The sequence below is a fragment of the Nerophis lumbriciformis genome, linkage group LG02, assembly GCF_033978685.3.
Source record: "Nerophis lumbriciformis linkage group LG02, RoL_Nlum_v2.1, whole genome shotgun sequence".
NCBI classification, from domain to species: domain Eukaryota; kingdom Metazoa; phylum Chordata; class Actinopteri; order Syngnathiformes; family Syngnathidae; genus Nerophis; species Nerophis lumbriciformis.
The window spans coordinates 66508012-66522401 of NC_084549.2; the positions used below are offsets into that span (position 1 = coordinate 66508012).

General features: G+C 40.2%; 1 protein-coding gene across 1 annotated transcript; it reads left to right on the forward strand.

Moving 5' to 3' along the window:
• The first annotated feature begins 663 nt into the window (after window positions 1-663).
• cryzl1 (crystallin, zeta (quinone reductase)-like 1) lies at window positions 664-14363 on the forward strand. Its single transcript, XM_061973959.1, has 12 exons — window positions 664-871; window positions 1086-1163; window positions 4543-4615; window positions 4696-4740; window positions 4822-4890; window positions 7536-7669; window positions 7732-7843; window positions 11468-11566; window positions 11632-11747; window positions 11822-11927; window positions 11997-12042; window positions 14033-14363. The coding sequence occupies exons 1-12, from the start codon at window positions 812-814 to the stop codon at window positions 14127-14129; spliced, it is 1035 nt and encodes a 344-aa protein (XP_061829943.1). The 5' UTR covers window positions 664-811; the 3' UTR covers window positions 14130-14363.
• The last annotated feature ends 27 nt before the right edge of the window (window positions 14364-14390 follow it).

Below are 14390 nucleotides of genomic sequence, written 5' to 3' on the forward strand. Positions count from 1 at the left end.
CACAAAACTTAAAAAAATAAATGATTTACAATTGCACACACAAGGTTTTGTGCAGCTTCACTCATTGCAAAGGAAGATAATGTGCTTCGTACACCTGCAGGACCGCAAGCAAGGTCGCAGAGAAAATGCGGGCTGGAATTTGAGTGATGTGGGCATTTTCTATATGAACAAGTGGAATGGATTGTATACCGACGCACGAAAGGGGCTCTCTACCTTACGCTACGAAGTGAGGGGAAACTGAGTGAATAATAACAGGTTATATGATTATTTATTTAAACTCATATTTGGGCCACTTTATAATGAATATGTCGGCATTTATTTGTAAAAAAAAACAAAAAAAACACCAAATTATTTAGGGGGGCTTAAGAATATTTTAGGGGGGCTTGAGCCCCCCTAAAATAGGCCTAACAACGCCAATGGTTCACACTGAGTTTGACCCCCTGTGCTTTGGGACTTTTAAAAACATCCTGAAAAAAGAAACAATGTTGCACTCAAGTCATAAAATGTAGAGTATATTTATGAATGCATGCTGTAAAAGGGACGTTTTATGTCGATGTTAACCAATTGTGTAGGAATTGTTGGATTTTTGGAGTAATAATGTAATAACCCGCATCTATCAACAGATGGCGTTAAAACCAAACCAAAAACCCCACACTACTGCTATTACGCGAAGAAGAAGAAGACGCAGTCATATGAGACAGAAAGTAAACCAAACAGGACAATTGCAGATAACTGCATATTTTTATTTTGAATTAAACATAAATAATTATATTTTCGTACATAGGTCAACAAACATTTGAGGTGAAACAGCATGAAAGGTTTATTTTGCCAAATCGACCGGAGCGAACTGAAATTCTTTACTCAGGAAACGGTGAGTTTGGCAAGCTTGTCTTCTGAATATTGAATATTAAATATGACTACTCGTCTCGTTTGGTCGTAAATGTGATTTAAAAAAAGAAAAAAAGACATTAGCTCATTAATCGAATCTTAAAGCCACAAACTGATGACACGTTTGTCTAACGATGTCATTATTATTCGTTTGTGTTTTGGAGGTAACAATTAAAAGTGACCATTTCCCGCCATAGACTCTTCCAGAAGTCTTAGGCAGCCATGACGTCAGAGTTCAAGTGAAGGCGTGCGGCCTCAGCCCTGTTGACCTCAAGGTAAGAGTGTCAATCGTGTCACTTAATGTTCATACCTTCTTGTAACAATGTCACTTCCATACGACTACGTTTGAAGTAGACATGGACAGATATGTTTTTTATCAGGCCCGATACCGACACCGATTATTAGCAGTCAAGGAGGCCGATAAGCGATATTTGGAGGCGAGTTTCCTCTTGATGTATTGCGAACATTTACCGGTACATAAAAACATTCTGAGGAGACCCTGCCCCAAGTGGAGGAGTTCAAGTACCTAGGAGTCTTGTTCACGAGTGAGGGAAGAGTGGATGGTGAGATCGACGCTGTATCGATCCGTTGTGGTGAAGAAGGAGCTGAGCCGGAAGGCAAAGCTCTCAATTTACCGGTCGATCTATGTTCCCATCCTCACCTATGGTCATGAGCTTTGGGTTATGACCGAAAGGACAAGATCACGGGTACAAGCGGCCGAAATGAGTTTCCTCCGCCGGGTGGCGGGTCTCTCCCTTAGAGATAGGGTGAGAAGCTCTGTCATCCGGGAGGAGCTCAAAGTAAAGCCTCTGCTCCTCCACATGGAGAGGAGCCAGATGAGGTGGTTCTGGCATCTGGTCAGGATGCCACCCGAACGCCTCCCTAGGGAGGTGTTTAGGGCACGTCCGACCGGTAGGAAGCCACGGGGAAGACCCAGGACACGTTGGAAAGACTATGTCTCCCGGCTGGCCTGGGAACGCCTCGTGATCCCCCGGGGGGAGCTGGACGAAGTGGCTGGGGAGAGGGAAGTCTGGGCTTCCCTGCTTAGGCTGCTGCCCCCGCAACCCGACCTCGGATAAGCGGAAGAAGATGGATGTATGGATGGCATTCTGAGCTCTTTCACGTAGATTATAGTTGAGACTTTTTTTTCAAGATGCCTGACATCATTTCTTCCTGGATGTTACAGAAAGTGTGAGAATGTGTGAGCTGCTGCCTCTTCTTTCCTTGTGTAACCATTAACTATTTTTCAAGATATTTACACAAATATATTTTTTTTGACACCCTACTAATTATTATTATTTTTTCAATATTATATATTATTATTTAAGGAAAAAGCTTGCAGCTTAGTTGCCAGAATTTTTCTGTTAACTGACATTGGTTTTTACTAGAGATGTCCGATAATATCAGCCTGCCGATATTATCGGCCGATAAATGCGTTGAAATGTAATATCGGAAATTATCGGTATCGGCTTTTTTTCTTCTTTTTTTTTCTCATTAAATCAACATAAAAAACACAAGATACACTTACAATTAGTGCACCAAGCCAAAAAAAACTCCCTCCCCCATTTATACTCATTCACACAAAAGGGTTGTTTTTTTCTGTTATTAATATTCTGGTTCCTACATTATATATCAATATATATCAATACAGTCTGCAAAGGATACAGTCCGTAAGCACACATGATTGTTTGTGCTGCTGGTCCACTAATAGTACTAACCTTTAACAGTTAATTTGACTAATTTTCATTAATTACTAGTTTCTATGTAACTGTTTTTATATTGTTTTACTTTCTTTTTTATTCAAGAATTTTTTTTTTTAAATTGATTTATCTTATTTTATTATTATTTTTTTAAAGTACATTATCTTCACCATACCTGGTTGTCCAAATTAGGCATAATAATGTGTTAATTCCACGACTGTATACAGGTAAAAGCCAGTAAATTAGAATATTTTGAAAAACTTGATTTATTTCAGTAATTGCATTCAAAAGGTGTAACTTGTACATTATATTTATTCATTGCACACAGACTGATGCATTCAAATGTTTATTTCATTTAATTTTGATGATTTGAAGTGGCAACAAATGAAAATCCAAAATTCCGTGTGTCACAAAATTAGAATATTGTGTAAGGCTAATACAAAAAAGGGATTTTTAGAAATGTTGGCCAACTGAAAAGTATGAAAATGAAAAATATGAGCATGTACAATACTCAATACTTGGTTGGAGCTCCTTTTGCCTCAATTACTGCGTTAATGCGGCGTGGCATGGAGTCGATGAGTTTCTGGCACTGCTCAGGTGTTATGAGAGCCCAGGTTGCTCTGATAGTGGCCTTCAACTCTTCTGCGTTTTTGGGTCTGGCATTCTGCATCTTCCTTTTCACAATACCCCACAGATTTTCTATGGGGCTAAGGTCAGGGGAGTTGGCGGGCCAATTTAGAACAGAAATACCATGGTCCGTAAACCAGGCACGGGTAGATTTTGCGTTGTGTGCAGGCGCCAAGTCCTGTTGGAACTTGAAATCTCCATCTCCATAGAGCAGGTCAGCAGCAGGAAGCATGAAGTGCTCTAAAACTTGCTGGTAGACGGCTGCGTTGACCCTGGATCTCAGGAAACAGAGTGGACCGACACCAGCAGATGACATGGCACCCCAAACCATCACTGATGGTGGAAACTTTACACTAGACTTCAGGCAACGTGGATCCTGTGCCTCTCCTGTCTTCCTCCAGACTCTGGGACCTCGATTTCCAAAGGAAATGCAAAATTTGCATGGTTGGGTGATGGTTTGGGGTGCCATGTCATCTGCTGGTGTCGGTCCACTCTGTTTCCTGAGATCCAGGGTCAACGCAGCCGTCTACCAGCAAGTTTTAGAGCACTTCATGCTTCCTGCTGCTGACCTGCGCTATGGAGATGGAGATTTCAAGTTCCAACAGGACTTGGCGCCTGCACACAGCGCAAAATCTACCCGTGCCTGGTTTACGGACCATGGTATTTCTGTTCTAAATTGGCCCGCCAACTCCCCTGACCTTAGCCCCATAGAAAATCTGTGGGGTATTGTGAAAAGGAAGATGCAGAATGCCAGACCCAAAAACGCAGAAGAGTTGAAGGCCACTATCAGAGCAACCTGGGCTCTCATAACACCTGAGCAGTGCCAGAAACTCATCGACTCCATGCCACGCCGCATTAACGCAGTAATTGAGGCAAAAGGAGCTCCAACCAAGTATTGAGTATTGTACATGCTCATATTTTTCATTTTCATACTTTTCAGTTGGCCAACATTTCTAAAAATCCCTTTTTTGTATTAGCCTTAAGTAATATTCTAATTTTGTGACACACGGAATTTTGGATTTTCATTTGTTGCCACTTCAAATCATCAAAATTAAATGAAATAAACATTTGAATGCATCAGTCTGTGTGCAATGAATAAATATAATGTACAAGTTACACCTTTTGAATGCAATTACTGAAATAAATCAAGTTTTTAAAAATATTCTAATTTACTGGCTTTTACCTGTATTGTATCTGCTGATGTCGTGTTGTAAAAATATATATTTTAAAAAAGGATATATGTCAAAATGCCAAATATCTGCCCGGCCGATAATCAATCGATCTGCAGTTTGAAGTTGTCACTTGCTTGTTTTGTTGCACGCTGCAGTTCCTGGAGGACGTGGGCATGCAGAGGAGTTTGATCCCTGTGGGCAGGGAAGTGGCGGGCGTTGTCCAACAAGGTAGGTAGAGGTGTGTGTGTGCATGTGTGTGTGTGCCTACTCAGCCCTAACTTTCTCTTCCTGGTTGCTTCCCTTTCCAGTGGGTCCAAAGGTCTCCTTCTTCCAGCCAGACGACGAGGTTGTGGGTAGGGGAGCATTACCCACAATGCATCATGTGCGATAACATCTACTGTGTGTTGTCTGATGTCTTTTCACCCTCTCACAAGGCATTCTTCCTCTGGACTCCACCTGGTCCGGCCTGTGCGACGTCCTTGATGTCGATGAACAACATCTCGGTGAGAAGTCTTCAGTGTTTATTGGGTGAAACATAAGCAACCTTTCTCTGGTGACGGACGCAGAACAAGAAGTTTCTTTTAGGGGCGTCATGACTCCAATGCAACTTTTTCACTTCGATACCGATATTGGAGCCTTGGGTATTGGCCGATACTGATCAGATATCAGCAGGAATCGCACATATTGTATTATTTAGTAGTGTGCAATGTTAGAAAATGAAACAATCAAACAGAGAACAATGGTCGATATAAAAACATTAACTTATTTATTATTAACCATCTGGAATGGACTTATGCTGTCTTTAAGTTGAAGTCATTGTTTTTTTGGGCGACACCTAGTGGTCACAAAACATCATGAAGTTAAGCTCATGACACAGTAAGTGGAATGATGTGGACACCTTTGTTACTGGATACTTTCTAATTCTACCTTGAAGACTTTGAATGTGTAAATAATATGCAACAATAACTATTTGATAATTGTTTATAGGGGTGCACAAAAAAAATTATTCACATCTGAATCGCGTTTGTTATTCATTACAATTCTAAATCGATTCGTAATTTTTAAAAAATGGATTAAAAATAAATAAATAGATAAAATGTTTACTTTTTTTTTATAAGATTCAATTTTTTTTAAATGTTTTCATGCCATCTCCAAACCAGAATGAGTTTTTCTAACCTGTAACCCATTTGGAAAAAGTTTCATTCTGATTATTAAACCAAATAGTACATTGTGAGAATCAGTATGAATCGAGAATTGTGTTGACTTGAGAATCGATTCTGAATCGAATCGGCACCCCAGGAATCGGTAAAGGATCAAATCGTTAGTTGGCCAAAGATTCACACGCCTAATCTTTTTTATTGACAAATGTGCTGGTTTGGACTGCAATATTGTTCAATGATTATTACGTATGTCTAGCTTGTGTGCTATTGTGTGCTTAGCTGTTGTGTAGCTGCTAGCTCCTAGTAGTCTATAGCCTAGCATGTTCACCTTTTGTAAATTCCATCCATCCATCCATTTTCTACCGCTTATTCCCTTTGAGGTCGCGGGGGGAGCTGGAGCCTATCTCAGCTACAATCGGGCGGAAGGCGGGGTACACCCTTACTTTAGTAAAATAGAAGAACTTATTGGAGGACAGTCTGGACACAAGTAAACGCACTGCAGGACTGCCTGTATCGCACATGATATCACACAAGTGAACACTGCAGGACTGCTTGTATCGACCATGATATCACACACAAGTCAATACGCTTCAGGACTGCTTGTACCGCACATGATATCGCACACAAGTAAACACGCTGCAGGTCTACCTGCAGAGTATCGCCCATGATATCACACACAAGTAAACACAATTCAGGACTGCTTGTACCGGCACATGATATCACACACACAAGTAAACACACTTCAGGACTTCTTGTATCGCACATGATACCACACACAAGTAAACAAACACACTGCAGGACTGCTTGTATCGCACATGGTATCACACACAAGTAAACACACTGCAGGACTGCTTGTATCGCACATAATATCACACACAAGTAAACACACTGCAGGACTGCTTGTATCGACCATGATATCAAACACAAGTCAATACGCTTTAGGACTGCTTGTACCGCACATGATATCGCACACAAGTAAACACGCTGCAGGACTACCTGCAGAATATCGCCCATAATATCACACACAAGTAAACACACTGCAGGACTGCTTGTATCGATTATGATATCACACACAAGTCAATACGCTATAGGACTGCTTGTACCGCACATGATATCACACACAAGTAAACGCGCTGCAGGACTGCTTGTATCGCACATGATATCACACAAGTAAACACTGGAGGACTGCTCGTATCGCACATGATCTCACACACAAGTAAACACCGCAGGACTGCTTATATCACACGCAATTGAATGTGCTGCAGGACTGCTTGTATCGCACATGATATCACACACAAGTAAAAACTGCAGGACCGCTTGTATCGCACATGATATCACACACAAGTAAATGCGCTTCAGGACTGCTTGTATCGCACATGATGTCACACAGGTAAACACTGCAAGACTGCTTATATTGCACATGGTATCACACATAAGTGAATGCGCTGCAGGACTGCTTGTATCACACATGATATCACACACAAGTAAACACTGCAGGACCGCTTGTATCGCACATGGTATCACACACAAGTAAATGCACTGCAGGACCGCTTATATTGCACATGATATCACGCATAAGTGAATTTGCTGCAGGACTGCTTGTATCGCACATGATATCACATACAAGTAAACACTGCAGGACCGCTTGTATCGCACATGATATTGCACATGATATCACACACAAGTAAATGCGCTTCAGGACTGCTTGTATCGCACATGATATCACACACAAGTAAACACTGCAGGACCGCTTGTATCGCACATGATATCACACACACAAGTAAACGCGCTTCCGACTGCTTGTACCACACATGATATCACACACAAGTAAACACGACACAGGACTGCTTGTATCGCACATTTTAAGGGTTCATACGATTCTTGTTTTTGCTGATATCAGACTGACACCCAATATAAGTATCGGACACGTGGTTTCTGTGTTGACTGCAGACAAACAAAGGTATAAAACCCATGCGTGTGTTCCTCAGTGGAGAAGCCGGAGAAGCTCAGCTTCGTGGACGCCGCCGCAGCGCTGCAGGACGGTCTGCGCGCGTACAGCGCCCTGCACACTCACGCCCGCATGGCGGCCGGACACACGCTCCTGGTCCTGGACGGCGCCAGCGTACGTGACTCCTGTTTGGCACGACACCACGTCATATTCCACTAATACCTAAAACCCTTTAGTCCTTGGGCTTGATGTGCATCCAGCTGGCGTGTTATCACGGCGTGAAGGTGCTGACCACCGCACACTCGCAGCAGCAGCACACCTTCTTGGAGCAGCTACGCCCCGCTGTCGGTACGTACACATTCCTTCAACAAAGTCAGGAAGATTGGAGCGTGTGGAAGGAAGTCGCCGCTGTTATAGTTTTCCACCAAAAGGGGGCGATCTTTGTGTTGATATCAACATCACTTCCTCGACCTGAACGCCTCAAATCAGTCTGAAAGTACATCTGATCATCTCAAGTAGAGATGTCCGATAATGGCTTTTTTACCTATATTCCGATATTGTCCAACTCTTAATTACCGATACCGATATCAACCGATACCGATATATACAGTCGTGGAATTAACACATTATTATGCCTAATTTTGTTGTGATGCCCCGCTGCGTGCATTAAACAATGTAACAAGGTTTTCCAAAATAAATCAACTCAAGTTATGGAAAAAAATGCCAACATGGCACTGCCATATTTATTATTGAAGTCACAAAGTGCATTATTTTTTTTTAACATGCCTCAAAACCGCAGCTTGGAATTTGGGACATGCTCTCCCTGAGAGAGAGTAAGAGATGGTTGAGGTGGGGGGGCTAGGAGGTAGCTGGGGGGTGTATATTGTAGCGTCTCGGAAGAGTTAGTGCTGCAAGGGGTTCTGGGTATTTGTTCTGTTGTGTTTATGTTGTGTTACGGTGCGGATGTTCTCCCGAAATGTGTTTGTCATTCTTGTTTGGTGTGGGTTCACAGTGTGGCGCATATTTGTAACAGTGTTAAAGTTGTTTATACGGCCACCCTCAGTGTGACCTGTATGGCTGTTGACCAAGTATGCTTTGCATTCACTTGTGTGTGTGAAAAGCCGTAGGTGTTATGTGACTGGGCCGGCACGCAAAGGCAGTGCCTTTAAGGTTTATTGGCGCTCTGTACTTCTCCCTATGTCCGTATACACAGCGGCGTTTTAAAAAGTCATGAATTTTACTTTTTGAAACCGATAGCGATAATTATGAAACCGATACCGATAATTTCCGATATTACATTTTAAAGCATTTATCGGCCGATAATATCGGCAGTCCGATATTATCGGACATCCCTAATCTCAAGTCATGACAGTTTGATGGCGAGAAGCATGTGTTTTCCACCAGGCTCCGCCCACTTCGAATGTGTACTAGTAGGTACTGACCTGTCTAGAACTTGACGGTGTCATCATCATTATTTGAAACTATTTTGATCAAGATCTGAATTTTATGAGGCCAGTTCCGAATGTTAAAAGTATTGTGGCGAAGCATCAGATCAAAGTTTGGCGCCAGGCCACGCCCACAATTGATCACAAGTCTGGTATCTGCCATTTTAACCACGGCTCATTTGGTCAAAGTCCTGAGGAGGAGGAGTTGGAGCACGACTCCTGTTTTTGGCCTGATCAAGGGTGATGGGTCAAATGCAGAGAATAATTTCGCCACACCTGGTGTGTGTGTGACAATCATTGCTACTTTAACTTTAACTTAATAATGGCCGACGTAAACCAAGATGGCCGACATTAGCATGTTCACGTTTGTGCTAGCTTCTCTTAAATTAGCACGCTTACATTAGCACGTCAACATTATTTTCTAGTTTTTCGCTAATTATGTTTAAACCTGAAAATCGTGAATTTTAAATCCTTGGCGCCATCTTGGAAGTATGCTAACTTTTCTTATATCAGCCAGCTGACAGTAGCATGCTAACGTGTTATGCTATATTTTTCACTACTTTGTATTTGTACACCTACAAATAGTGCCTTTTGGTATTTCCTCTTATTTGAACAGATGCTAGCATGCTAACGTTTGTGCTAGCTTCTTTTAATTTAGCTATCTTTTTTAGAGATTTTTGTGACAATATGTGAATCTGGTGGCAGGGGATAATTTTTTCTACTTTTTAAGGGGGCGGGGCGCTAAAGAGTCATTTTTGACATTTCGTGAAAATATTTTTTTTTTCCGCCGGACCTCACAAGTTTACAAAAGTTGAGTGCGTGTTAATTTGCTCTAAAATGCGAAAAAAGTGGGAGAATAACGATAAACAAAATCATTCTGATATGATTTTTGCTGCTCGATTTGTCACTCTCGATACTGGCCGGTACTGATAATAATACGTATCGATACCAGCACAAATCATAGCACATACTTGTGTTATTTTGTTAAGCGGAATGTTGGAAAAGGTTGATGTGAAATGAGTCAAACAATAACCTATTTAGTATTAACTGTCTTTAAGTTGAAGCGGTGTGGTAATTGTATTTTTTCTAGTGTTCACAATGAATTCATGAAGTTAAGTGTAACCCGAGTGGTTCTGTCCCTGCTCTTTACGTCCCACCCGAGACTCGAACCTGGGTCGTCAGCATGAGAGACGAGCGTGCCAGCTAACGAGCTAAAAGCTAATGCATTTTAAAACATTGAGTTTTAAAACACCAAATTTTAACACACTGAATTTGTATGAATTTTTAAACAATGAATTTAAAAACTGATATTTTTATAGACTGAATTTTTAAACACTGAATTTGTATGAATTTTTTAAACACTATTTTAAAACACTAAATTGTTAATGTTTTTATACACGGAATTTTAATACACTGAATTCTAATACACTGAATTTTTATGCACCACATTTTTAAACACTGATTTTGTATGAATATGAATACATTTATAAAAAATTTCTACACTCAATTTTAAAACACTGAATTTTTGTACACTAAATTTTATAACACTGAATTTTCATACACTGAGTCTTAAAAAACAACATTTTCAAACACTGAATATGTATGAATTTTAAGACACTGAATTTTAAAACACAATTTTTATACTGAATTTTTATAAACGGAATTTTAAAAAACACAACATATTTAAACTCTGAATTTGTATGAATTTTAAAACACTGAATTTTAAAACAAATATTTTGTATACACTGAATTTTAATACATTGACTTTAAAACAGCAATTTTTTATTCACTGAATTTTTATACACAGTAAATTTATGCACTGACTGAATTTTTATAAACAAAATAAATAAAAAACACAACATTTTTAAACACTGAATTTGTATGAATTTTAAAACACTGAATTTTAAAACAAATGTTTTTTTACACTGAATTTTAATACAGTGACTTTAAAACACTGATTTTTTATTCACTGAATTTTTATAAACAGTAAATTTATGCATCGCTTGAATTTTTATAAACGGAATAAAAAAAAACACAACATTTTTAAACACTGAATTTGTATGAATTTTAAAACACTGAATTTTAAAGCAAATATTTTTTATACACTGAATTTTAATAGTGACTTTAAAACACCAATTTTTTATTCACTGAATTTTTATGCACAGTAAATTTATGCATCGACTGAATTTTTCTACACTGAATTTTTAAATGCTTAATTTTTATACACTGAATTTTAAAAAACAAACATTTTTAAACACTGAATTTGTATGAATTTTAAAACACTGAATTTTCAAGCATTATTTTTTATACACTGAATTTTTAAACAAGTATTTTTTTAACATATTTTTTAAATGAAATTGTCAATATAATTTGATGTAAAATAAATATGGTGTGAAAAAAAGGTTTGGTAAAAAGACACAAATGATCGTCCATGTCTCCTACACTCTGTGCGTCTGCCATTGCTTTCTCATTATCGTCACGTTGTTACCGGCAATGCACGACCATACTGTTTCCCTCCTTTCGGCAGCTCGAGTGATTCCGGTTTATAAAAACTGGTCAGACCTGCTCCCGGCGGTCCTGGAGGAAACCGGAGGACTGGGAGTGGACGTGGCGGTCGACTCCGGAGGTAAAAACACGGAAGAAAGCGAAAAGGTGGCAAGGGCGCGCACGTGCCGATGCTTGTCTTTTTAGTACGTTTGCAGGAAAAGGAAGAGCCAGAGGAGAGTAGGCTCCTCCCACACAAGCATGACATCATCAGTGTGCTGGCAGTGGGGGGGCGCTGGGTGACGTCCCACCAAGACCTGCAAGTGAGTCCCTAAAACCGCAGTATGGAACCCAAGGAAGTCTTCACAGCTCATGTTGGTGTGCTCACCTTTCACAGCTGGACCCGCCTGATTGCAGACTAATGTTCCTGAAGTCAGCGTCCCTCTCCTTCCTCAACCCCGAAGCGTGGGTGGCGGCGGGGGCCCAGCAGGGGCGATACCTGCGTATCCTTGGCTAGCGCCGCTCGGTCCGATACAGACGCGCTGCTGGAGTCCTTAACAGCCGGCTGGCAGATATCCTGAGGGACATGATGGAGAAGATGTCAGCAGGAGTTCTCAGGTACACAAACATCCTTCCTTTACAACCCAAGGGCCATTGTTGGGCCCTGAGCGCCCCCTGGAGGCTAGCATAGGAATATTTGTTTCTACAGCGCTACGCAGTTGTAATACACTTTTCCACCACTTGTGGCAGTAATGACAATATCAAACAAACAGAAGAAGTCTGGAGCTAAAGTCAGAGAAAAGTTTTTTTAAGCACAAAAATTACGACTAAAGCGGTGAAGCTGTATTTTTATTTGCATTTAAACTTAATTTAGTTTATTTATGGAACATACATATTAAGATTTATTATTAAATCAGTTAGTTTTTAATTATACAGAATTTATAATGTTTGTTTTCATCAGTTTTTAGGAGTCCCTTATTATGTAATCAAGTACATTTGATTAGTATTTATTTTTGTACCAATAATGTGCGATACAAGTAGTCTTACAGCATGTTTACTTGTGTGTGATATCATGTGCAATACAAGCAGTCCTGCAGAGTGTTTACTTGTGTGTGATATAATGTGCGATATAAGTAGTAGTATTGTAGCTTGTTGACTTGTGTGTATGTGCGATATAAGCAGTCTTGGAACGTGTTTGCTTGTGTGTGTGTGATATCATGTGCGATACAAGCAGCCCTGCTGCATGTATACTTGTGTGTGTGATATCATGTGATACAAGTAGTCCTGCAGCGTGTTTACTTGTGTGCAATATCATGTGCAATACAAGCAGTCCTGTAGAGTGTTTACTTTTGTGTGATATCATCGAGATACAAGCAGTCATGCAGTGTTTACTTGTGTGTGATATCATGTGTGATGAAAGCAGTCCTGCATAGGGTTTGTGTGTGATATCATGTGCGATACAAGCAGTCATGCAGCGTGTTCACTTGTGTGTGATATCATGTGCGATACAAGCAGTCATCAATAAAGTACTATCCATCTATCCATCTATCTCATGTACAATACAAGCAGTCATGCACTGTTTACTTGTGTGTGATATCATTTGCGATACAAGCAGTCCTGCAGTGTTTACTTGTGTGTAATATCATGGGCGATACAGTCATGCAGAGTGTTTACTTGTGTGTGATATCATGTGCAATACAAGCAGTCCTGCAGTGTTTACTTTTGTGTGATATCGAGATACAAGCAGTCATGTAGTGTTTACTTGTGTGTGTACAAGCAGTCCGGCATAGGGTTTGTGTGTGATATGTGAAATACAAGCGACCATTCAAAGTTTTTACTTGTGTGATATCATGTGCGATACAAACAGTCCTGCAGTGTTTACTTGTGTGTGATATCATGTGCAATGCAAGCAGTCCTGCAGTGTTTACTTTTGTGTGATATCATTGAGATACAAGCAGTCATGCAGTGTTTACTTGTGTGTGATTTCATGTGTGATACAAGCAGTCCTGCATAGGGTTTGTGTGTGATATCATGTGCAATACAAGCAGTCATGCAGCGTGTTTACTTTTGTGTGATATCATGTACAATACAAGCAGTCCTGCAGTGTTTACTTGTGTGTGATATCATGTGCGATACAAGCAATCATGTAGCGTGTTTACTTGTGTGATATCATGTGCGATACAAGCAGTCCTGCAGTGTTTACTTGTGTGTGATAACATGTGCAATGCAAGCAGTCCCACAGTGTGTTTACTTTTGTGTGATATCATGTGCGATACACACAGTCCTGCAGCGTGTTTACTTGTGTGTAATATGTGCGATACAAGCAGTCCTGCAGTGTGTTTACTTGTGTGTGATATCATGTGTGATACAATCTCATATTATTCGACAAGGTTTTTTTTTTTTATCCTGGTCAATTTAAGTAGGTTAGATATATAATGATTGAATATGATTAAAATATAATTCATTGTTAATATTTGAGTGGGCCCCGGGCCCCCCCGGTAGTGGAAAATTCAAAAAGGTTAAGAAACCCTGCTTTACAATGTTTGAACCACATGTAACATAAAAACAGTGACGTCAATTACCGTGTTGAAATCCGCCATCTTTGCAGACCTCAAGCCGAGGCGGCGGTGTCTGTCCAGGAAGCCCTGGTTGCCATGGAGAACGTGCAGCTCCAGCGCAGGAAAAAGGCCGTGGTTCAACTGTGAAGACATGACGCTTTGTGTGGACCTTCTTGACATTCTGATGAAGACACAATTTATATTCCATGCAGATTTACAAGAGACAACTTCTTAGTACACTTCATAGTTCTCACACACAAATACAGTGCATCACTTTTTCCACATGTTCTTACAAAATGGAATCAATTCATTTTCCTCCTCAAAATTCTACACACAATACCCCATAATGACAATGTGAATTTTTTTTGCCAATTTATTAAAAGTTAAAAAAAACTCAAAAATGACATG